Consider the following 24,223-nt stretch of genomic DNA (forward strand, 5'->3'; position numbering starts at 1 on the left):
CTTTAGTCTTAAGTAACAAGTCTTAGGTTTGAATCTCAGAAATAATGAGTTGACAACCAATTTATTCTCCATGTTAGAGCTTATTTGGATATGCTTTTAAAATGACTAAAAACGCTTTTAGTAAAAATATGTTTAAAAACAATCCTTACTAAAAATGCCAATTAATCCTTAAAAAAGCACTTAAAGTGCTTCCTGGAATAAATACATAATTGATGTTTCTTGTAGAAAGAACTTCAAGTGCTTTGGAACCCAAAAACATTTTCTATAAAAGCACTTTTCAGTCATTTTAAAAGCATATAAAAACGAGCCCGTAGTATTTATATATAAAGGGTAAATTACATAAAACTACCTCAACTATTGGGTCAATCACAATTTCATACCCCATCTTTAAAAAAATTCAATGTCAGACTTCATCTACGAATTTTTTACAATTTCATACATTCCGTCAGTTTTCTGTCAATTCTTTCGTTAAATAGTGATGTGATTTGAGACGAGACTCACTCTCTATTAAAAATTTAATTAAATATTAGAAAACTAAAAAAAAATTCATTTAATATATTTTTTTTGCATGGGGGACCCACCCCAAACCCAAATCCCGTCTTCCCCAAACACACCTCTTTCTTCCCCTTCTTGCCTTCCCCAAACCCACTGTGTTCTCCTTGCTCCTGAAACTTCGGTGCCATGTAACCGTGTGTGCCCTCCAGTTTCATCGACCGAGCCTGGGTCTTACCACAGAGTTCCGCCGTGCCAAAATGGCAAATTTTGGCACCAAGCATAAGGTGGTCTTCCTCAGTGACGATGATGCTAGAGCTATTGATGTGGTTGTGGACGAAGGTTAAGTCGAGGTCGGAGCCGTGGTGCATGTAATCGAGGCTGTCGGCAAGGTCGATGGCGATCTGCATCCGAGAAAGCCATGACGATAGAACGGTATAGCTTGGGTTCTTCGGGTTGCGGAGGCAGTCGGTGAGGCTAGCGTCGACGACGAATTCGTAAACGAGGTAGACGTAGCTCCCGGAGAAAGAGGCGTCGAGGAGCTTAATGTGGCTGTAGTGGTAGGATTTGGAGATAAGGGAGAGGCGGCACTGGAGGTCCGGGAAGGAGATGGGAAGGCGGGATTTGCGTTGGAAGATGACAGCGTCTTTGGATCGAAGGGAGCAGCGCCATGAGGAGGAGGTAGAGAAGGAGGAGAGACGGCGGTGGGGGAGGAAGTTGGAGGTGGCAGAGTGGATCTTTGAGAAGACGTAGATTTGGAAGTTTTTAAGGAGGTAGGCTTTGAAGGATTCGAGGGAGGGTACGGAGGAAGAGTGGTGGATGAGATTGCTGATGTGGCAGAGAATGGCAGCAAGGGAGAAGGGGTGGGTGAGATCCTGGTTTGGGTTTGGGGAAGATGGGAGGGGGAAGAAAGGGTTTGGGTTTGGGGTGGGTCCCCTATGCAAAAAAAATAAATAAATGATTTTGTTTTTTTTTTTAGTTTTTTAATATTTAATTAATTTTTTAATAAAGAATAGGCCCCGTCTCAAGCTACGTCATTATTTAACAAAAGAATTGACAGAAAACTGACGGAAAGTATGAAATTGTAAAAAATTCGTAGATGAGGTATAACATTGAAATTTTCAAAAAATAAGGTATGAAACTATAACTGACCCAATATTTGATGTAGTTTTATGTAATTTACCCAAAAAAAAAAAATTAAGTAGAAGATTAGAACAAGTAAACTGGTGTGTCAGTTTCAAAAGAAATAAAAATTAAAACCGCTTGGAATATTATCATTTTATAAAAAAGATTTACATATATATATCAAATGAAAAATTAATTTCCTTCAACTTTTTTTAATAATATGAAAATTTGGATATATGGTTCATTTATGAAAGTCTTTCTTAATTTAAATTCCATACCTATAAAGATTTTCTTACATGGCACCTCTTAGGGTGCGTTTGTTGCACCGGACTGTCTCCGACTAGACTAGCTTTAGGGACTAAGACAGACTGGCTTAAACTAGACTAAGCCCTAGTTTGGTATTGAGGTGATTCTAAAAAAAAGTGGCTATCAAAAAAACCTGGGAGCTTTTTTATGTTTGGTAAACATTCAGCTTCAGCTTTTTTTCACAGTTTTGGGTGAAAAAAAGTTAAAAACACAAAGTTGCAAAACCCAGCTTAGAAAAACCAGCTTTTTTTCACATCTGTTTTACATAAAAGTTTATCAAACACTATAATATTGCCTTTTTTTTTCAAAAGCACTTTTACAAAAAAAGTTTACCAAACACTCTACTGCTTTATTTCACATCTGTTTATTCTCACAGCACAGCAGAAGCAGTTTTTTTTCAAAGCACAACAATACCAAACCAGCCAACAGTATAGTCACCAGTTTGGTGTTTGCTCAAACTAGGTCTACGTTATTGTTCTATTTTAATTGCTTTTTTTATTAAAGATATTATTAAAATTAATAATATTGGATGAGAGTGAGACTCAATAAATTACAAAAACCAAATTACTCACTCGAAGATGTCCCCAGTTGTTAGTCTTTATTGAAATCAACTTTGTATTGTAATAGTGATGTATTTAGGATGACACCAAGCCAGCTAAGGTAAAATGGGTGAGATTGTAGTCACTAGTCAGCCATAGCCTTCGGTTTGGTTGTCAGTACTTAGAAGCATCTCTAAAATTGTTCTATTACACTACCCCGAAATTGCAGTCTTCAATCCCTGCTTACAAATGAAAAAGAGGTTATCAATCTCTCCCTGCTACTGTCAAAAGGAGATAGCACAATTAAGATGATAGAACTGATCCAAAGTGATAAACTATAAGCTTCAATGAAATCAAATGGCAGCTGAAGAGTAAGAAATAAACAAGAATAAAAATAATCAGCATCCTCATCTCATGAATATCAATGCACCAAGAAACTAAATACAAATCCTTCAAAAATAAAAATAAACCTCAAGTTTATAGGTTTACATAAATGCAAGATGACATTTATGTAAACCTGTGTGGATGACGGTGAGCATTAGTTGTTATTATATTATAGTTGAGAAAAGCTATCTTTCTTCTTGTAATTCATTTGTAAATTTATACGAATACCTCAGGTTTATGTATTACCATCAACCAGCTTTAAACCATATAAACCTATGTAGTTGATTGATTTTGTAATGTAAAAGATAGAAAATCAAGATGACATTTAGAAGTCAAGATAAATGGGAAGGGGATGCAAGATGAGTGTAAGTCACAAAGCAGATAGCTTTTCATATGACCTCAAGGTTGATAAAGGTTAAGGATGCAATCCAATATCACCATAAGTTTGAGTTTACAACTAGAACAGTAGAGGCACTTGAAAGTAGGATGATAAGATGGTAACTTCATTCTGATCAATCAAATATTTTAGCTAGCAGCAAGTGGGTCAAGGCTTGATGCCAAAATCATAAACTATGATTTTAAAGCACATCTCAGCCAACAAAACCCAGAGTAATCATGTCAAATATTAACAACCAAAACCCAGAGTACACATGATAAACTATAATTCATTGATGGGAATGAAACATTTGAGAAAATATGAACTCAACAACCAAACCCAGTGTACTCATGTCAAATATTAACAACAAAGGAATTTATGTACGCATGTCAAGACTCAAGACTCAAATAAAAAATATCACCCAAGATAAAAATCAATCAGGAGTGATTTCTATATTAGGAAGCCCATAACAATATATAGAAAAAAGGCTATATGGGTTATAGATTAGAAAGGGGTGCTTTTGCATGCTCAGAAGATTGTTAAAAGGCCATAAAATGGTGATTTTTATGTAACCAAATCGGACAATTTTGGATAAGATTAAACCACAATAACAACAATAAACAGGGAACAAAGAAAAAATTGCAATCAACTACAAAAACTTAGCAATTAGTTCACAGAAGGAAAAATAGCAGATAAATTGGGTAGCAATCAATTCAAAAACTCACTCAATCATAGAACACAAGCGCACCCAATCACAAAGCCATAAAAACGCACCCAATTTTTGTGCTAGAAATTCAAAATTTCCAGAGATTTCAAGCACAAAACAACAAAATCGATCAAAACCCAATAATAATTGCGATCAGCAAAACAAAATTGAAGAAATTGATCGTAAGATTTAGAATTTACCAGACGAGAACAAGGATGAGGGAGCAGGAGGAAGGAGCAAGACGAGGATTAGGGAGTAGAACGAGCACAAACAGAATAAGCGAGCAACTGTCTCGTAGATGGTCTTAGCAATCCGGTGATATTGGAGGGTTCTTGCTAAGAACTTCAGAGGAATGGGTTAGTCGGAGCGAGTCCGACTTAATCCCATTAAACATAATCCTTCTGTCAAACAAAGACAAGATTATACTAACAATTAGTCATATCCAGTCCAATGAGAGCTAGTGAGCCCAAACAAACACACCCTTAAGATATTCATCGGTGTGGATCATTTTTTCTTTTTGGTCAATGGGTTGCTTTTTTATTACCAACAACACACATTTATGAGAGAGAGGCCCACATACAATACAAACACAACAACAAAAGTATGGACCTTCAAAGTACAATGAAACCAAGCCCAACAGAAAACATAAAAATCCTAAACAGACAGCATCCTTTGCCAACATTCATTAAACCACATATCGAGAAGGATCAATTTTTTGCAGGCCTTGGACATTTGTTGGGAAATATGAAATCTGAGACCTTTTAGGGTGCATTTGTTGTATCAGACTATCTCGGATTGGACTAGCTTTAGGGACTAAGCTGGACTGGCTTAGACTAGACTAGCTTGGACCAACTTAGTGAAGTGTTTGTGGCAATGTCGGACTAAAAACAAGATAATTAATAAATTTTAATATTATATTATTTAATCCCTTTTTATTAATATTTTATTATTAATTATCTCTTCTTTTTTTTTTTGTCTGAAAACTTTCCTCTTCGAAAACCAATTCCACAATTTAATATCAGATCAAAACAACTCCAATTCCACAATTGCAGAGTGTCCCGTCGTTGAAATAGTGTCTCAAAACCAACTCCAATTCCGCAAATCAAAGTCTCCTAGGCTGCTGCCTCCATCTTCTTCGCCGGTCCCGGCGTCCGAGCATCTTAGGCGGCGACCCCAAGCCGCTTCGTTGTCTTCATCGCCGTCGTGGACACTGGCGTTCTTGGCTTTTTCAGATTCCTCCATCGCAGTCATGTTCCTCACCCACTACTAGGTTCACAAAGATCTCGTGATTTGGGTTTCAACAAAACCATTTGTGGTGACATGTGTCCATGACCGTTGGAGGCGGTAGAGGTTATGGTTTTGCCGGAGGGGGAATAGGTGGAAGATTGGTAGAGAAGGAAGATGGAAGAGGGGGCTTTGGGACTTAGACGAGGAGAAGACAACAGAGAAGGAAACGGTCTTAGCAGTCTGGCCGAAATTGGGGATCTTCGTTAAGAACACCTAGCGAGGTATATAATCCGAGTGAGTCCGACCTAAGCTCAATAAACCTAATCTTTGTCCAAACCAAATAAGGGACTACACTAGCAATTAGTCTAGTCAAGTCCAGTTCTCCCTAATCCAGTCGAACAAACACACCCTTAGGGTCTATTTGGTACTGTACTTAAATCCAATTTTTGAAACGCAAAAACAATTTTAGGCCTTAAAAACTTATTTGGTAGGGCTATTTTCAAAAACTGAACTCAAGATTAACTAAAAAATATAGTCTATTCTCTAAAAACATAAAAGGTGAGTTTTTAGAGTTTTTGAACTTAAACTCACTCTTTTCTTTTCTCTCCCTCCTCCCCTCTCACTCCAAATCTATATCTCTCTCTTTTCTTCTTTCTCTCTCTCTCTCTCTCTCTTTTTTTTTTTTTTTTTTTTTTTTTACCTTTTTCGTCTCTCCTCCAATCCACTCTCTTCATTCTCTCGGTTTTTTCTCACTCCTCTTCCTCTCTATCTCGTCCGATCCTCTCTCTTCTTTCTCTTTCCTTCAATCATCTCTTACTTTCTTTCCTCCTCTCTCCTCTTTCTCCCTCTCCTGTGACCCCCTCTTTTTAGATCTCTTTGTCTGGTTTAAGTCGTAAGATTTAAAAAATTTAAATTGTAAACCAATCAAGTTTTTGAGTCTTAAAGAAACTTGTTTTCAAGAAATATTGTTAAGAAATGTTTTGAGAAATAATAAAAATTTTGAAATAGGATACCAAACAAGCCCTTAATGTTTTTCTCTTCATTTTCTTAGATGGTTGAAAGTCAATATATATACACACACACACACACTTTATTTCAAATCCACACTTAGATTTAATTGTATAAAAATTTTGAATGAGGCAGTGAGAGTTGTTGATTTAGGGTTTAGTTTTGTCAATTTAATGAAAGAGCGAGGAACAAAGGCTAGAATGTGACATCCCACATCGCCCAGGGGAGTGATCCTTAAATGTATATTCCCGTCCCTACCTAGCACGAGGCCTTTTGGGAGCTCACTGGCTTCGGGTTCCGTAGGAACTCCGAAGTTAAGCGAGAAGGGGGCTAGAGCAATCCCATGATGGGTGACCCACTGAGAAGTTGCTCGTGAGTTTCCAAAAACAAAACCGTGAGGGAATGGTAAGCCCAAAGCGGACAATATCGTGCTACGGTGGTGGAGCGGGCCCAGGAAGTGATCCGCCCCGGGCCGGGATATGACAATTGGTATCAGAGCCAATCCCTGGCCGGAAATGTGCCGACGAGGATGTCGGGCCCTTCCCACATCGCCCAGGGGAGTGATCCTTAAATGTATATTCCCGTCCCTACCTAGCACGAGGCTTTTTGGGAGCTCACTGGCTTCGGGTTCCATCGGAACTCCGAAGTTAAGCGAGAAAGGGGCTAGAGCAATCCCATGATGGGTGACCCACTGGGAAGTTGCTCGTGAGTTCCCAAAAACAAAACCGTGAGGGCGTGATCGGGGCCCAAAGCGGACAATATCGTGCTACGGTGGTGGAGCAGGCCCGGGAAGTGGTGTCGCCCGGGCCAGGATGTGACAATTTGGTATCAGAGCCAATCCCTGGCCGGAAATGTGCCGACGAGGACGTCGGGCCCTTAAGGGGGGTGGATTGTGACATCCCACATCGCCCAGGGGAGTGATCCTTAAATGTATATTCCCGTCCCTACCTAGCACGAGGCTTTTTGGGAGCTCACTGGCTTCGGGTTCCATCGGAACTCCGAAGTTAAGCGAGAAAGGGGCTAGAGCAATCCCATGATGGGTGACCCACTGGGAAGTTGCTCGTGAGTTCCCAAAAACAAAACCGTGAGGGCGTGATCGGGGCCCAAAGCGGACAATATCGTGCTACGGTGGTGGAGCAGGCCCGGGAAGTGGTGTCGCCCGGGCCGGGATGTGACATAGAAGCAGACTGATATTTGATTTGCTTTGATATTAGAATTTTGTATCGATCAATTGAGGGAACGACACTAAGTTTGACAACGTGAGTGATACGAATTTGAGATACTGGGGTTGGACGAAGCAATTTGGATGGTTATGCTTGTGCAATTGCATCCAAGACAAACACCATTTTCGTTTCTTCCTTATGTATGCAGGACTTTTTATTTATTTTCATTAGGAGAAATTAGGTTCTCATTCCTATTTTTTCAAGTCCATTAATTAAAACCTTATTCATTTTCAATTTTTGTTCAAGGTCCTTTGGTTTTAATAAATGTCATTAATTATTTCAAAAATAAACTATTTACATGTCAAGATAATTAAATTCTATTTAAAAAAATATTCATTTAGTGTTAGAACCGTTTCATTTGGCATATTTAAATTTATGGCTAAATTGTTTATCATATATTTCTACTTCTAGTTTGTACCCATTTTTAATTTGCAACCCTTTTTTTAAATTGTACCAATTTTCTTTTAAATTTTAATTTGTACCCATATATTAATTTCTTTTTGTCCCTTATTTTTAAAACTTTTATTTGTACTCATAATTTTTTTAACCTTTTATTTGTACCCATAATTTATTTATAATGTACCCATTTTTGTTTACAAATGTACCACTTTCTTATATGCAAAATGAATTTTTTTTTTTTGTAAGTACCATTTTTTAATGTAAAATCTTTTTTTTTTAATCTAAAATGTATCCTTGAATTTTTTTTTTTTTATACAAAATGTACCCATTTTTTGTTATATAAAACATTCCTTCTTTTTTTTTTTTTTTTTTTTTTTTTTTTGTATGAAATATATCACTTTGGTATGTAAAATGTACCCACATTTTTATATAAATGTACCAATTTTTTATTACATAAAATGTAGCCAATTTTTATTATATACATATACTCATATTTCATAAAAATAAAATTAAATCCCATTTTTTTTTTTTATAATCTAGAATGCACCCATAAGCAATTATTTTATTTTATTTTTATCAAAACCCATAAGCAATTTTGAATAATTGAATTGGTAGTGTAAATGAAGTAAAAAAAAATGAGCACATTATTTCTTCAAGATAAATGAGCACATTATTTCCTAAGTTCAGTTAGCATTATTTTATTGTGAAAATGAATTGGTTCTGGTATGAACAGATCTCACTAGAATGTAACAAAATAAATAAATAAAATTTTTTTTTTTATTTTGTGCCACGATTGATGTTTCTTAATTGATTATATTTGAGAATCTCGTAATCCATGTGTATTCTCTTTAATAATGTTTATACCGCATTTTAGTTTTGAGCCTCGACTATTCTACAGGGAAATATCAAATATGTAAAAGAAAGGGCAAATAATATCAAATACGTAAAAGGAAGGGCAATAATTCCTAAGTCTGCACTATTCATGTTTATTGTGAAATGGGCCCTCAATTTTGTATTACTTACGTTTGTCCCATCCCTCCAATTGAAAAACCCCATGCCTAAAGAATCTGATTGAAAAGATGGGATTTCTGTGCTGTTCGGCTCCGCCGCTCTCTGAGGTAAAAGCACTTTCTTCTCCTCTCTCTCCAATTTGAATTCTACTTTCTCTCTTTAGAACTTCAATCTCTTTGTATTTCTTGAAAACCGTCTTTATTTCGCAAATTAAACTGAGAAATTTGAAAAATCTTGCTCGAGATTTTGCTTGAAATCATGGTTTGGGATTAAATAGCAAGGTTAGATCCAGTACTCCAAGAAGTACTTCGATGATATCTAAGAGTACATGTACTCTTCTTTCTACTTTGTTTTCATTCGATTTTTCTTCATTTTTAATTTTAATTTTTTTTTATTTTTAATTTTTAATTTTTTGACATTTTGTTGGTACAGGCATGTGGTTGTTCCTCAGGATGTGGCTAAACTGCTCCCAAAAACTAGGCTTCTCCTTGAGGTAATTTATTTTCTAAGGCCAACTCCAACCCATGACCTAAAACTATAATTTCCCTTCTATTCCCCCCAATCCATTCCAACCCAAATTCTAATTTGGACCCAAAACGTAAAAAAATAAAATAAAATAAAAAAGCCAGAAATCAGCCAGGATTTAGCCTAGAAAATGGTGTGAGCCCCACCATCGAGAGTGAAAAAAGGCACTTAAACGCCAAAAACCCTCAAGAGACGCGCGCATGCGAGCAAAGCGCCAAGGCAGAGACCGGCATGGCCCCACCCACGTGGGCATGTCGGCCACTTGAGCCAGAAACCAACGACTAGATTTGCAATCTACGGCTGAGATCAACTGGCCATTGGTTGATCCAACGGTTTGCATTCAAAATATTTTTTTGGGAATTTTAACAAAAGGCTCCCGGTACTATTCACTTTAACGAAAACCACATTTTTACACTAAAAAGTCAATCCTGGTACTATTCACTTTAGCCTTTATTTTGTCCTTATCATTAAAACTCTAAGTTTTCAAGCCTTTTTCATTAGTTTTTCTTAGTTTTTTTAATTTTTAATTTATATATTTATTGAATCCAATGGCTGAGATCAAATATAATCAAATCTAACGGTAAAATAAAAAGATCTAACGGTCCAAATTTAAATTCAACAGCTAAAATAATTTAAAAAAATTATAACTCAAAATTCACCCAAAAACTCTATGAATACCTATGTATTTGTTTAAACATCCACACAAAACTCACTTTTCTCCTACAATTCTTCCCCCTTTTTTTTTTCTACCATTTCTTCCAATTTCCAAATTTTTCAAGATGGCAAAAGAGCATATTAGAGGTCGTAATTGGACCTTTGAGGAAGATGTTGCTTTATGTTTGGCATGAGTTTCTATTAGCGAAGGTGGTGCCGTTGGCACAAATCAAATTAAAAAGGTTTTGTGGGTAAAATCGTTGATAAGTTCAATGAAAACTCCAACGCCGGGCGAAGGGAAGGTGGTGGTGTTTACAATCAGCGGAGGTTTATCAACAAAGCGTGCACTTTATGGAAGGTAAGCTTGGAGAATAGGGTGACAAATTTGTGAGTTTCTTTGTTGATATTTTATTTGTCATGTACATAATATTATTTTGCAACTAGTTGTTTTTATGTATTTCTTGCATAGGATGACAAAGTAATGCCAATTTACAAAATAAGAACTACACCGAAAAATTAACCTTTTTAAGTTGCATCATGCTTGGAACGTTCTCAATGATTGTCCGAGGTGGGGAACCGATGTAGACCAACAATGGGGAAGATTATTTCATAGTGAAGCCGCACAGACAAATGAAGCAAGAAAGGTTCGAATGTAATTTCATGATGGAGGACCTCAACAAATACACTCCAGAGAGGAAGAAGTTCTTACGTGATAAGCAAAAGAAAATTTTGCGAGGGGCTACCACAAGTAGTATATTTCAAGATGATGATTCATTTCAAGGCTATATCCCAAGTCCACCACCAAGTCAAGATGATGGATATCATTATTAAGTTTATGTCATTTATGAATTATCAATTGTATTAAGTTTATGTGGTTTATTAATTGTCGTTTGTATTAGGTTTCGTGTATCAATTTAGTGATTTTTCAATATTTAAAATGTTCATAAAATTAATTTAGGATAGGCTATATAATTTTTTTCTTTTTTTAGAAAAAAAGCCTAAATTCATTCTTTAATAATCTGGGGCTAAAAGTTTAGGTTAGAAGGATTAGAGCAGAAAAGCTGTTTCTGGGTTAAAACCTAAATTTTCTAGACTAAAAATTTTAGGTTTTAGATCAAGGGTTGGAGATAGTCTGAGGTAATTAATTTATTAGGGTTTTCACTTTCTTTGATTGTAATATGTCCTTTTGAGGAATGCTTTGCGATTTGTTTATGTTATTTTGGGTTTTGTGTAATCTTGGAATCTTTCCTTTTGCATCAGTGAGATTTGGGTTTTTCGGTTTTGTTTACGGTTTTTGAATGTCCATGAATTTTGAATGGTGGGTTTCTGTGGATTTTGTTATTCGAAGAGGGAAATATGGATTGGTTTGTTACTTGGTACATACGTTTATAAGCATCAAATTATATACACTCGCTCCTACTCAAATGTTCAAATATATTCATTTATGTATGTTTGCGCATTCACTTTCGTATACGTGTGTTAACTGCCATTTAGATTTGGTCAAGTGAATAATGTAGGTATATGAATCGGTCATTTCACACATATATAGATTGATAGGTAGATTGAATTGAAATTTCGTGAATCGGTCATACACTTTACATGATTTCTATGCGGGAATGCTAGTGAATGCTTTATTTAATTTCCAAGAAATTGAAGCTGAGAATACGATATTTTCCCTTTGCTATGGAAATACAATCGTGGATTCTGTGGTGCAGTAAATATGAGGCCTAATAAAAGTTATTTTTCCTTGTTTCTTATGTTCATATGTTTTAACATCCGATTGGATTTGCATTAAGGTTTTAATTTTAGGGGTTTTTTCTGCTTTAGTTCACTTAATATTCATACCTGTTAATGTTTTTACTTTTTAAGCGTATGGATTTAAGTTTTTTTGGTATGTGTAAGAATGTGTCCAACATGGTTTCTTTTTCGCACATCCTTTCAATAATTTAGATTGACTTACCCCAAATCCATTGGCAGTTACTTTTTTTTTTGGTCAAAAGTACTTTTTATTACAAAAATTACAACTTGACAAAGCCCAAAGCTAACATATTAACATCCAAAAAAAGGGTCACAACAGAACAACACATCCCAAAAGCTAAGATACAATTAGGCCCAAAACGTAGAACATGAACATTGAACCTAGAAACTTTTACCATCTCCATTGCCGACAGAGGTCATCCTAAGCCGTCCAATTCCTCTTTCATAGTCAAGCAATACCTCACCAAATGCCACATCAAACTCCAATCTGCCACCCAAGCATAGCCATACAGTAAGGATAGCTAGCAACCCAACAAGAGAAGCCAACTGTCGAGATGAAGTCCGTGGAGATCCACGAACAACACTATCGAAAATGGCAGATAACAAGGAGAAAGTGGTGGTGTTGGAAACACCTGAGCTAGTGAAGCCACTGGACTCTACACACAATCTCAGTAGGTTGTATGGCTGAAGATCAGAATATGAATGAACACATAGGATAGATACTGTCTAGGAAAGAGAAACCATACATAATAGTATAACAACCAAGGCTAAAAAATGGTAGAAGTAAGGAAAACAGATAAGAAGGAAAGAGAAGGGAGGACGGCGACCGACCCTAGTCGAAACAAGGTCGGCGCCACTGGTTTTCCTTAAATTTGGAAGCCTCACACGAAGGGGTGAGAAAAACTCTCAAAAGGAGAAAACGACTCTCACTAGAGAGAGAAAAGTATTGTCGCACCCTATTGATAGTTACTTTGTATACGTTAGGGATGAGTCTTCTTCTTCAGCTTAGTGGGCATCGTACCTTTAGCAAAGCGTCTAGGTAATGCAACTGACGTAGAACGTTTAGCGGAGGAATTTGAAGCACAGCTTGATAGGCGCCAGGAGAAGACCAAGAGGTCATGAGTTATCCACTATGATTAATAGTATTCAATATGTGCAATTAATCTGGTATATCACAAATAGAATAAATAGGCAATGTAAGTGTTGCTTAAGGATATTTTTCTTTGTATTCTATATCAATCAAAATAATCTTTCAAAATTCTCTCATTTTCTGGTGGATTCCAGATGAATCTTTAGGGGTGAACGTGAGGATCCCATTGTTAATCATCTCGTTGCGTCAGTTGGTATCAGAGCAGGTTTGCCTTGGCTCGATGGCGAATGACCCGACGAATGATAGGACTCGTCCTGACGGGGAACCAGTTTCCAGGAGAGAGTTTGACGCCCTTGCTGCAAGCGTTGAAGAGATTAGGCAATTGCTTCTCAACATGGGGAACCACGACAATCTACAAAACGAACGAGAAAACCGACGTGGTGGTGGTAGAGTCAACCGCAATGGTCATCGTCAACGGGAAGCTAGTGAATCAGATTCTGAGGAGGAGATTGACCAGCCCGAGAACCCGTATGCTGCTAATAAAAATAACCGACAACCCATTGAAGATTACCGAATAAAGGCCGACATTCCTTATTTTAATGGTCATCTATCCATTGAAGGATTTTTAGACTGGCTCGTGGAGGTAGAGAGATTCTGTAAGATTATGTCGGTGCCGGAGGAAAAGATGGCTAAGATAACGACTTTTCGCTTGAAGGGAAGTGCGGCTGTATGGTGGGATAATTTGCAGAAGTCGCGACAGAGGCAGGCCAAACAACCGATCAAAACATGGCGTAGGATGAAACAATTGATGATGGAACGTTTCCTTCCAGTAGACTACGAGCAGCATCTCTATCGCCTTTACCATAATTGTACCCAAGGTAGCAGAACAGTCGAGGATTATACTGACGAATTTCTACGGTTGGCAGAGAGAAATTCTTTGAATGAGACTCAGGGGCAGACGGTGTCAAGGTATGTCAATGGATTGACGACGTCAATACAGGATAGAATTGGGTTACAAGTTTTCTGGGATGTCCATGAGGCTTAAAATATGGCTATGAAGGCACAACAGTTAGAGAAAGAACTGAAAGATCATGAACAAAAAGAGAAGAAATCGAGTTATGGCAATAATAATAATTACCAGAGGAAGGCAGCAAATTCTTATGTTCCTGACAAGGAGAAAAAAGATGTTCAGCTGATCCAAGGAAATAATTATAAAGGGTAGAATTACAGAGGAGAGGGCAGCCGGGACACTGACATAAATCAGAATCGAAATCAAAGGCCAAGCCTTGGTCCGTACGCCAGAGCAACCAGTGATGTCTGCTATAGATGTTTCCAGCATGGCCACAAATCCAATAACTGTCCGAAGCGGAAGCAAGCAAACCTTGTAGAAGGAACCGAATAAGCTGATGATCACGGAGGAAATTATACTGATGATTATGATGGGGCTGAGTTTGCATATGAAGATAATAATGAGGTTGTGAATTTGATGATGAATCGTGTTTCTATTGAAGAGGATGAAGTACTCAACATGGTGCTACAACGAGCTCTCCTGGCGCCTAAACAAGAAGGGCAGAGAAATCATATATTTCGCTCCTTATTACTGGGAAGGCCATGGCAGTTTGATGTTGATGCTACCCATAAAGGTCGTGATAATGTATTTTTCTTTGAGTGGGGCTCTCGCAAAATTGCTCTTGCTCCTGTTAATCAATCTAGAAAATTAGAAAACCCACAAGTTGGGAGTTCAAATTTTCTAGCTATCTCCAGGAATAGCCACGAGTTTGAAGACATTATTAAAGAAGTTGGGTGCATGTATCCAGTTGTACTTAAGGGTCTCATGGTGACAGATGTTGCTGCAAGCCACCTTCCTGAAGAAGTGCAGGAAATTTTGAGAAAGTTTGAAGATTTGATTTCTGAAGATTTACCGGAACAACTTCCTCCTATGCGAGATATTCAACATCAGATTGATTTAGTCCCTAGAGCAAGCCTTCCTAACCTACCCCATTATCGGATGAATCCGAAAGAAAATGCAATCTTGAAGGAGAAGATTGAAGAGCTGTTGAAAAAGGGATTTATTCGTGAAAGTATGAGTCCTTGTGCAGTTCCCGTCTTATTGCTGCCAAAAAAGGATAACACTTGGCATATGTGTGTTGATAGTAGAGCCATTAATAAGATCACCATCAAGTATAGGTTTCCAATTCCACGGTTGAAGGATATGCTGGATGTTCTTGAGGGTTCTAAGGTGTTTTCGAAAATTGATTTGCGCAGTGGTTATCATCAGATTCAAATTAAATCAGGAGATGAATGGAAGACGGCCTTTAAAAGCAAGGATGGTCTGTATGAATGGCTGGTAATGCCATTCGGATTATCAAATGCACCAAGTACTTTCATGCGACTTATGAACCAGGTTTTGCGTCCTTTTACTGGGTCATTTGTTGTTGTGTATTTTGATGATATCTTGATTTATAGTAAAACCAAAGAAGAGCATTTATTGCACTTGAGACAAGTTCTGGATGTTCTGGAAAAGAATAAACTTTATATTAATTTGAAGAAGTGCACATTCCTTACAAGTAAGTTGCTGTTTTTGGGTTATATTGTTAGCAAAGATGGAATTCATGTGGATCAAGACAAGGTACGTGCAATCAGAGAATGGCCTACTCCAAAAACCGTAAGTGAGTTGCGTAGTTTCCATGGCCTTGCTACTTTTTATAGACGCTTTGTACGAAACTTTAGTACCATTACAACTCCTATTACTGAGTGTCTCAAGCAAGGAAAGTTTCAATGGGGTGAAGCACAAGACAAGAGTTTTGCATTGATTAAAGAAAAGCTTAGCACTGCACCGGTTTTAGCTCTTCCCAATTTCGAGAAGATATTCGAGGTCAAATATGATGCAAGCGGATTGGGCGTGGGAGCTGTGTAGTCTCAAGAAAAAAAGACCAGTGGCATTCTTCAGTGAAAAGTTGAGTGAAGCCCGTAAAAAGTGGAGTACTTATGATCAGGAATTTTATGCGGTCGTGCGTGCTTTGAAGCAGTGGGAGCATTATCTAGTGCAACAAGAATTCATCCTTTATACTGATCATCAAGCTTTGAAGTTCATCAACAACCAGAAGAGTGTGAGTAAAATGCATGTAAGATGGGCCATTTTCCTTCAAAAGTTTCCTTTTGTGATTAAGCATAAATCTGGATCTCTCAATCGTGTTGCTGATGCTTTGAGTCGGAGAGCTAACTTGTTGATTACTTTAGCACAAGAGATTGTGGGGTTTGAGTTTTTAAAAGATTTATATGAAGCTGATTTTGATTTCAAAGAAGTTTAGGCAAAGTGTGTTCAGAATCAACCTGTTTCAGATTACCACATTAGAGATGGGTATTTGTTTAAAGGCAACATGCTGTGCATTCCTAGTTCATCCTTACGAGAGAAGCTTATTCGAGATATTCATGGAGGTGGTTTGAGTGGGCATTTAGGCAGAGACAAAACCATTGCAGGAATTGAGAAACGTTATTTTTGGCCTCAGTTGAAAAAAGATGCTGGCAAAATCATGAAAAGGTGTTATGTTTGTGGTATAACATAAGATTTTGTGGTATCCACTAGTGTAAATATTTTAAATTGAAGATCGAGTTCATTCATTGCACTCGTATAGGGTCAATGAGCGTAGCTGTAAAAAATCATCAAAATCGGAGTTAAAATAACCGTTAAATCGTGATTTTTCATTGATAACCGTCGAACAATTTTGCCCCATTACTTGATCTCTGAATGTTTGTTTTTTGCAATTTTTGGCGTATGTGATCTCGAAATATATACAAACATGTTTGACGGTTGGATCGTTGAAACTAGTTTCGTAGAATGTGTATCCCATCAAAATAATAGATTCACTAACACTGAATAGTTTATTCATACTTTCATTAAGTATAACATACGATTTGTGGTATTCACTAGTGTAAATATTTTAAATCGAAGATCGAGTTCATTCATTGTACTCGTATAGGGTCAAGGAGCGTAGCTGTAAAAAATCATCAAAATCGGAGTTAAAATAACCGTTAAATCGTGATTTTTCATTGATAACCGTCGAAAAGTTTTGTCCCATTACTTGATCGCTGAATGTTTGTTTTTTGCAATTTTTGGCATATGAGATCTCGAAGTATATACAAACATGTTTGACGGTTGGATCATTGAAACTAGTTTCGTAGAATGCATATCCCATCAAAATAATAGATTTACTAACACTTAAGAGTTTATTCATACTTTCATTAAGTATAACATACGATTTGTGGTATCCACTAGTGTAAATATTTTAAATTGAAGATCGAGTTCATTCATTGTACTCGTATAGGGTCAAGGAGCGTAGCTGTAAAAAATCATTAAAATCGGAGTTAAAATAACCGTTAAATCGTGATTTTTCATTGATAACCGTCGAAAAGTTTTGTCCCATTACTTGATCTCTGAATGGTTTTTTTTTTTTTTTTTTTTTTTTTTTTTTTTTTTTTTGCGATTTTTTGGTTATGCGATCTCGATGGATATACAAACAAGTTTGACGGCTGGATCATTCAAATTAGTTTCGTAGAATTTGTATCCTATCAAGTTCAATGGTGTGTGTGTATATATATATATATATATTTATTATGTAGATTTAAATTTATTTATTTTGTACGTATAACACTTACGAAATTTAATGGTATGTATGATATGGATGATTTGTAAAGATAATTGTTAGGGTCAAAGCACATAACTACTAAAGATTATACATAACAACTAAAGATTATACATAACAAAAAAAAATTGAATAAGAACCGTCTATTAAAATTAGAAATCAGGACAAGACAAAATTTAATTGCATGAATTGCTAGCCAGTGCTATTTGAATGTAGCATGCATAGCATGTCACTCACAACTCTAAACTTTAAGAAAACAGTATTTAACAAATTAAAAGGAGGCGCGGAGTTGAAAAAAAAAATTAAGAATTTAGTCCATGAAGCAGTTAACTCTCTCCGTCCCACCCTTCTCCCTCTTCCTCTCCCGCTCCACCTTCATCTCCTTCTCCACCTCCATCTCCGTCGCTGCAAATAGACAGACCGACAGCCTCCTTCCGGTGGAAATCGAAACCATCGTCAAAGTCAAAGCCTAAAAAGGTTTTTCCCTCCTAATTGTTATCTTCAATTTACGTTTCTGATGGATAAACCCATCAGTTTTCTGTGTAATTCTCTTAGGGTTTTCAATTTTCTTTTTCGATTCTTTTGCAAGTATATTGTGGGTTCTTCCCCTTCTAATTCTCATCTGCAATTGTTTTACCTTCCATTCAATTTTTTTACTGGGTTCTTTTGCGAGTATATATTGTGGGTTCTTCCCCTTCTAATTCTCATCTGCAATTGTTTTACCTTCCATTCAATTTTTTTACTGGGTTCTTTTGCGAGTATATTATGGGTTCTTCCCCTTCTAATTCTCTCTAAATTTGTTCAATTTTCCTATACAGAGGGCGGTTACAAGGCTGGGCTTATATACTGAAGAATCTGATTATATTCTAGGCTAGCTGCTTTCTTTGGTAAGGTATGTTGTTACACCGTCACCCTCAGCCTATCTTATTCATTGTTTGATTGCTGGTCCTAATGAATGTTGCATGTAAAATTAAATTTGTAAACAGGGAGTAGATACTTTATATGCCATGGACAGGGAATGGATACGAAATCCGAATCGAGTGAGTAGGGAATATTTAAATGGGATTTCAGAATTTTTGAAAACGGCAAGCAAACATGTCAACACTGAGGGTTATACTAAGTGCCCATGCCAGAATTGCAACAACTGTAGATTGAAGTCATTGAGAGAAATTCAGCAAGATTTGGGTAGATGTGGAATGTCATTCAATTATACTACATGGACTCATCATGGGGAGCGATTGAGAACTGTTTCAAGTTTTTCAAACCCACAACCAGTGTCGTGACCTATTAATGAAATAGGAAGTGATAATGATCATGTAATGAATGTAATCAACGATCTTCATCCACACACGCATGTTAGTCAAAACAATGCTTTGGAAGAGGATGATAACACAATCAGTAATGATAATGTGGAAGTGGATGAGTCCAACATGCCTAGAGAAGAACATGAAAAGTTTGAGAGATTATTAAAACAAGCTCAACGAGAATTGTACCCTGGGTGTGAAGGTTTCTCTGTACTAACGGCAATTGTGGAGTTCATGCATGGCAAGGTCATGTTTGGAATGTCCAACACATGCTATGATTATTTCATGGCACTTTTCAAACGGCTGCTTCCGAAAGATAATGTTTTGCCTCCATCACATTATGAAGCAGATAAGATTTTGAAAGATTTAGGGTTAGGGTGTGAAAAAATTCATGCCTGCAAGTATGATTGTGTGTTGTTTTACAAAGAAAATGAAGGGTTAGATCAGTGTCCTGTTTGTAATGAGCCTAGGTATCATAAGAGTTCTCCGGACAAGAAGCGGAAGATTCCGAGAAAAGTGCTAAGATATTTTCCACTTAAGCCAAGATTGCAACGGCTGTACATGTCAGTGCACACGGCCAATGATATGAGGTGGCATAAGGAAAAAAGGGTTGATGATGATGTTATGCGACATCCCGCTGACGGAACTGCATGGAAAGAGTTTGACAATATATATCCTGACTTTGCAGCAGACCCTCGGAACGTGAGGTTAGGCCTTGCCACGGATGGATTTAATCCATTTAATAATATGAGTAAACCTTATAGTATGTGGCCTGTGGTGGTTGTTCCATATAATTTGCCGCCTTGGAGATGTATGAAAAAAGAATTTTCCATTATGACATTGCTAATCCCAGGTGATAAAGCACCTGGAAGAGAAATCGATGTGTATTTACGACCATTAATTGACGAGCTGAAAGAATTATGGGAAAATGGTGTGCCGACATATGATAAGGCTACTAATTCTGTGTTTAACTTACGTGCGGCATTGATGTGGACAATCAATGATTTTCCAGCTTACGCAAATCTATCGGGATGGAGCACTAAGGGCTATAATGCATGCCCTGTTTGTAATGAGGACGGAACATCAGAAAGGTTTAGCGACAAGATTTGTTACATGGGACACCGACGGTGGCTACCTTGGAATCATGCATGGCGGGATAACAAAGACTCTTTTGATGGGAGAACTGAATATCGTGCTAGACCTCGGGAGTTCTCAGGGGAAGAGATTTTAGCACAAGTTGCCAATTTAAATTTTGGTCGGATGGGTAAACACGACAACAATCCGGACAAGAAAATGAAGAAAACGCCTGAGCATCGAAATTGGTCGAAAAAGAGTGTGTTCTTTGAGTTGGAGTATTGGTCAAAGTTGAAAATCAGGCATAACTTAGATGTCATGCACATCGAGAAGAATGTTTCTGATAGTGTTGTTGGAACAATACTGGACCTAGAAGGAAAATCTAAAGACACGCACAAAGCTCGCAATGATTTGATGAATTTGGGCATAAAAGAAAATTTGTGGCTAGAGTGGGACGGCAGTAAGTGGAATAAAGGTCACCCGTTTTATACCGTGGAACCAAGGTTCCAAAAAGAATTCCTTGAGTTTTTGAAATCTGTAAAGTACCCAGATGGATATGCAGCCAGTATCTCTCGAAATGTGAAAGTCGGTGAGAAAAAAATTTCTGGATTGAAGAGTCATGATTGCCACGTGTTATTACAGCGACTTATTCCCGCGGGTATTCGAAAATTTTTGCCGGAAAATGTGGTTGAACCGATCATTGAATTATCGAGCTTCTTTCAGCAAATATGTGCCAAAACGTTGTGTGTGGTAGACTTGGAAAGGCTGAAAGAAAATATCGTGTACATATTGTGCAAGCTTGAACAAATATTTCCCCCTGCATTCTTTGATGTAATGATTCACGTCATGATCCACTTAATAGATGAAGTGATACTTGCTGGGCCTGTTAATTTTCGGTGGATGTACCCTATAGAAAGGTAACAATATTATTCTCCCATTTAATCTCATTGTTCTTATGAAATTGTAAATTTAAATTGTAACACTTTAATTTCTTTGCAGACTATTGGGAAGGTATAAACGCTATGTGCGGAACAAAGCACGTCCTGAGGGATCTATTACAGCGGTATACCTTTCAAATGAATCCCTCACTTTTTGTGGGATGTATCTCCGTAATGTTGAAAGTTCTTTTAATCGACGTGAACGGAATATTGACAGTGGTGTGCGACAAGAGAAGCTTTATGTATTTGCCCAAATTGCAAAACCGTTTATGGGTAGTTCAAGTGTTGAATTCACTAATGCTGACATGAAGATAGTTGAATGGTTTATATTCAACAATTGTGACGAGGTGACACCATTCCTTGAGTAGGTGACCTCTTCTATATTTACTTTTAAGTAGTTTTTTTTTCCCCACTCTAATATTTATTTGACTTATTAAGCAGGGAGCATGAGGAAATAATAAAGCGTGAAAGTAGTTCAAATGTGGAGCAAAGACACAAAGATAAGTTTCCTTCTTGGTTTCGTGAACATGTAAGTCGAAGTTTGTAGTTATTGTAATGTGTTGCATTATTTTAAAATAATTTGTGCATAACACTGTCCATCATATTACTAGATGAGGAGCTTGGGAAAGGAAAAGTCACCTTTATATAATGATGAGTTGTTTGAGTTAGCGAGAGGTGCTGTGCGAGCTGAAACATATCAAGGTTGTGTTGTGAATGGGGTTAAGTTTGTAGTTGCCGAACGAGATGATAGATTAATTACTCAGAATAGTGGGGTGTATGTGCCTGGAGATGTCAATACTGGAGAACTAGAATTTTATGGAAAGTTGACTAGTGTTATTGAATTGTTATATAGGCAGGGGTATAAAGTGGTGTTATTTAAGTGCCACTGGTTCAATACAGACCCTTCTAGACGAGGGAGTATAAAACGCGACTACCACTTAATATCAGTCAACACAAACACTCGTTGGTATGATAATGATCCTTATATTCTTGCCACTTAAGCGAAGCAAGTGTTTTATGTGGCTGATCCTAAGGCAGGTACTGGTTGGAAAGTAATTCAAAGAATTCAACATAGAAATGTATGGGATATTCCGGAAAAGGGGGACTCCGAGGGTGATAGTAGTGATGATGATGTGACATACCAAGAGAACTCTTCATCAGACATTCTCGACATGGCACAAGTACAACACATTGATGAAACTTTGACTCCGTACTGCTTGGAAAACGTTCCTTCAGTTGCAGTTGAGATTGACTCCATCATTATAGATCTTGGGGCTCTTCCCAGAATTGATGAAAATGAATTCATTTACAATTATAATGAAGAAAGTGATATAGATACTAATGACTACATAAGCAATGAGGAAAATAGTACTCATGGTGATGATAGTTCAAGCAGTACTACTGATGACGATAGTGATCTGGATTATTAGTAAGTCAGTATTTATTTTACTCATTGTGTTTTTGTCTAAATAATTTCGTCATTTTGTATATGCATTTTCCTTATCACATTAGTTTGCTAACTTGTTTGTTTGTTTTTGTATTTGTTTTCCATGTTTTTATTGCAAAATGAAATAATTGTATTTGCTTTGATTGAATCGCATATATGGATGAAAAACATGTTCTTAATTGAACTATTTCATTTGGGTTCGAGTTTTATGATCTAGGTTTCCAATTTTTGGTTGATTTGGGCATCCATTTGTATAATATTGGTAAAAACAATGTCCCTTGACTTTAATTCCAGATTTCCAATGTAATTATTCGATATTGTGGTTTAGGTTTGACATATTTGTTTTTCCTTTCTATAACACTTGCAGGTTGTCTATGGCTAAGTGGAATTCTGAGCTAGATAGCTTACAACTGATATCAGCACGGCATGGAGACCAGTGTGAGGATCATTCATGCCAGGTAATTTTGATATTTGAGGATTAACTTGATTAGTAGATGTTTATATCTTCTTGTTTACACTGATAAAGATTATAAACAGTGATGAATTAGGGTGCTTTAGTATCGTTTATTTATGTTTCCAGGTGCATATGCTTATGTTCTAAAGTTATAACCTACTTAGCTAGGTTGGTAGTGTTATGTTTATATACATTATAGACCTTTCAAGGATTTATATCATCTACTTATCATGTTGCCTTGCTGTTATGTTTATCTTGTTGTTTACAGTGATGAATTACGTATAAGTAGTTGATGCTAACTTGATTATTACCTGGTATCTATTAAACATGTAATTTTTCTAGGTTGTGATGCTGCATGGTGTTGGTAAGTTAACTTGATTAGTAGATATCTTTATCTTGCTGTTTACACATTTATGGTTTCATAAGTTATTTGTTTAGAAATACCACTCTAGTGTGGCCTTGCATTTCCTTAGTGTCAATGATATTTAGCACCCTTAAAGTTTGCTAATCAAGTTTTTTTTTAATTTGTTTTTCTTCTACAGTTGTTTGATACTTGAATGTTTCATGATGATCCTAATCGTTTCCCATTTTCATGATGCTGAATATCAACGTGATGAGGACTATAGTGAGAATGGTGATACTTAAAGATATTTTATCTATATTATAGTAATGTCGAAATGAAAATATAGATTTTTTTTGTATTTTGTAGCTAAACCGAATTGTGAACCTTACATTATTTTTAATTACATGAATTTTGTGTTGTTCCTACATTAATTCTTCATTCACGCCCCTTCTCGATCTCCTAAGCTTGCTTGTTTGTGATGGTTAAAAATATTATTAAAAACAAATGTGAATAAAAATTAGAAAATATTGGACTTGACATGTTTTGTCGGCACAAAAACAATTAGCCGACAAATGTTTTTGTTCACAAAAGATTCAACCAACTAACTATTTTGTCTACACAAGTAATTTGAGCCAACAAACCAGTTTGTTGGCATAGGACTACGTAGCCGAAAAACCATTTTGTCGCGACAAGATTACTTAGCCGACAAAATGTTTTGTCGCGACAAGATCACTAAGCCGACAAATAACTTCATCGTGAAAAAACAACCTATGTTGACAAAATATTTTGTCGCAATGTTGGTTTGGTGACGGGCACAGTTTGACGGCTGAGATTTGTCGCCTTAAAAATGAGCCAACGAAATATTAAGATTCGTCGAGAAAGATCTTGCGCGACATGCTTTTAGCGACAAAATTGCCGACAAAATTTTTTGTTGGGAAAGGCTCTTTGCCGACGAATTTTGACTTTTGCCGACAAACTAATTTTGTCGGCAAAGTGGAAATTTCTAGTAGTGGTTGCATATTTATATATATTTACAAACTTGAAAGATCTTTGTACCAAGTAATGGCTACAAAAATTTCTTCAAGATAAATAAGCACATTATTTCTTCAGTTCAATTAGCATTATTTTATTGTGAAAATGGGTGAGTTCTACTAAGAACAAATCACACTAGAATGTAACAAAAGAAATAAATTAATA

General features: G+C 36.7%; 2 protein-coding genes across 7 annotated transcripts; one reads left to right on the forward strand and one right to left on the reverse strand.

Moving 5' to 3' along the window:
• Nucleotides 1-444: 444 nt before the first annotated feature.
• Nucleotides 445-5,170, reverse strand: LOC148692927 (protein LYK5-like). Its single transcript, XM_088680268.1, has 2 exons — nt 5,013-5,170; nt 445-1,428 (listed from the first exon to the last, which is right to left on the reverse strand). The coding sequence occupies exons 1-2, from the start codon at nt 5,168-5,170 to the stop codon at nt 516-518; spliced, it is 1,071 nt and encodes a 356-aa protein (XP_088536394.1). The 3' UTR covers nt 445-515.
• A 13,466-nt stretch (nt 5,171-18,636) lies between these two features.
• On the forward strand, nt 18,637-23,451 carry LOC137724075 (uncharacterized). 6 transcript variants are annotated; one of them, XM_088680569.1, is made up of 6 exons: nt 18,637-20,761; nt 20,844-21,146; nt 21,221-21,311; nt 21,394-22,211; nt 22,597-22,687; nt 23,226-23,451. In XM_088680569.1, exons 1-4 carry the CDS (start codon nt 18,786-18,788, stop codon nt 21,781-21,783), a joined length of 2,760 nt encoding a protein of 919 aa, XP_088536695.1. In that variant the 5' UTR covers nt 18,637-18,785; the 3' UTR covers nt 21,784-22,211; nt 22,597-22,687; nt 23,226-23,451. The 6 variants fall into 6 exon arrangements, with proteins under 6 accessions (XP_088536695.1, XP_088536696.1, XP_088536700.1 ...); XM_088680570.1 differs by having other exon boundaries at nt 21,224-21,311; XM_088680574.1 differs by lacking the exons at nt 22,597-22,687; nt 23,226-23,451 and having other exon boundaries at nt 20,844-21,129; nt 21,224-21,311; nt 21,394-21,448.
• Nucleotides 23,452-24,223: the final 772 nt, after the last annotated feature.

Source organism: Pyrus communis, chromosome 11 (genome assembly GCF_041283825.1).
Source record: "Pyrus communis isolate YQ-2024b chromosome 11, ASM4128382v1, whole genome shotgun sequence".
Lineage (NCBI taxonomy): Eukaryota > Viridiplantae > Streptophyta > Magnoliopsida > Rosales > Rosaceae > Pyrus > Pyrus communis.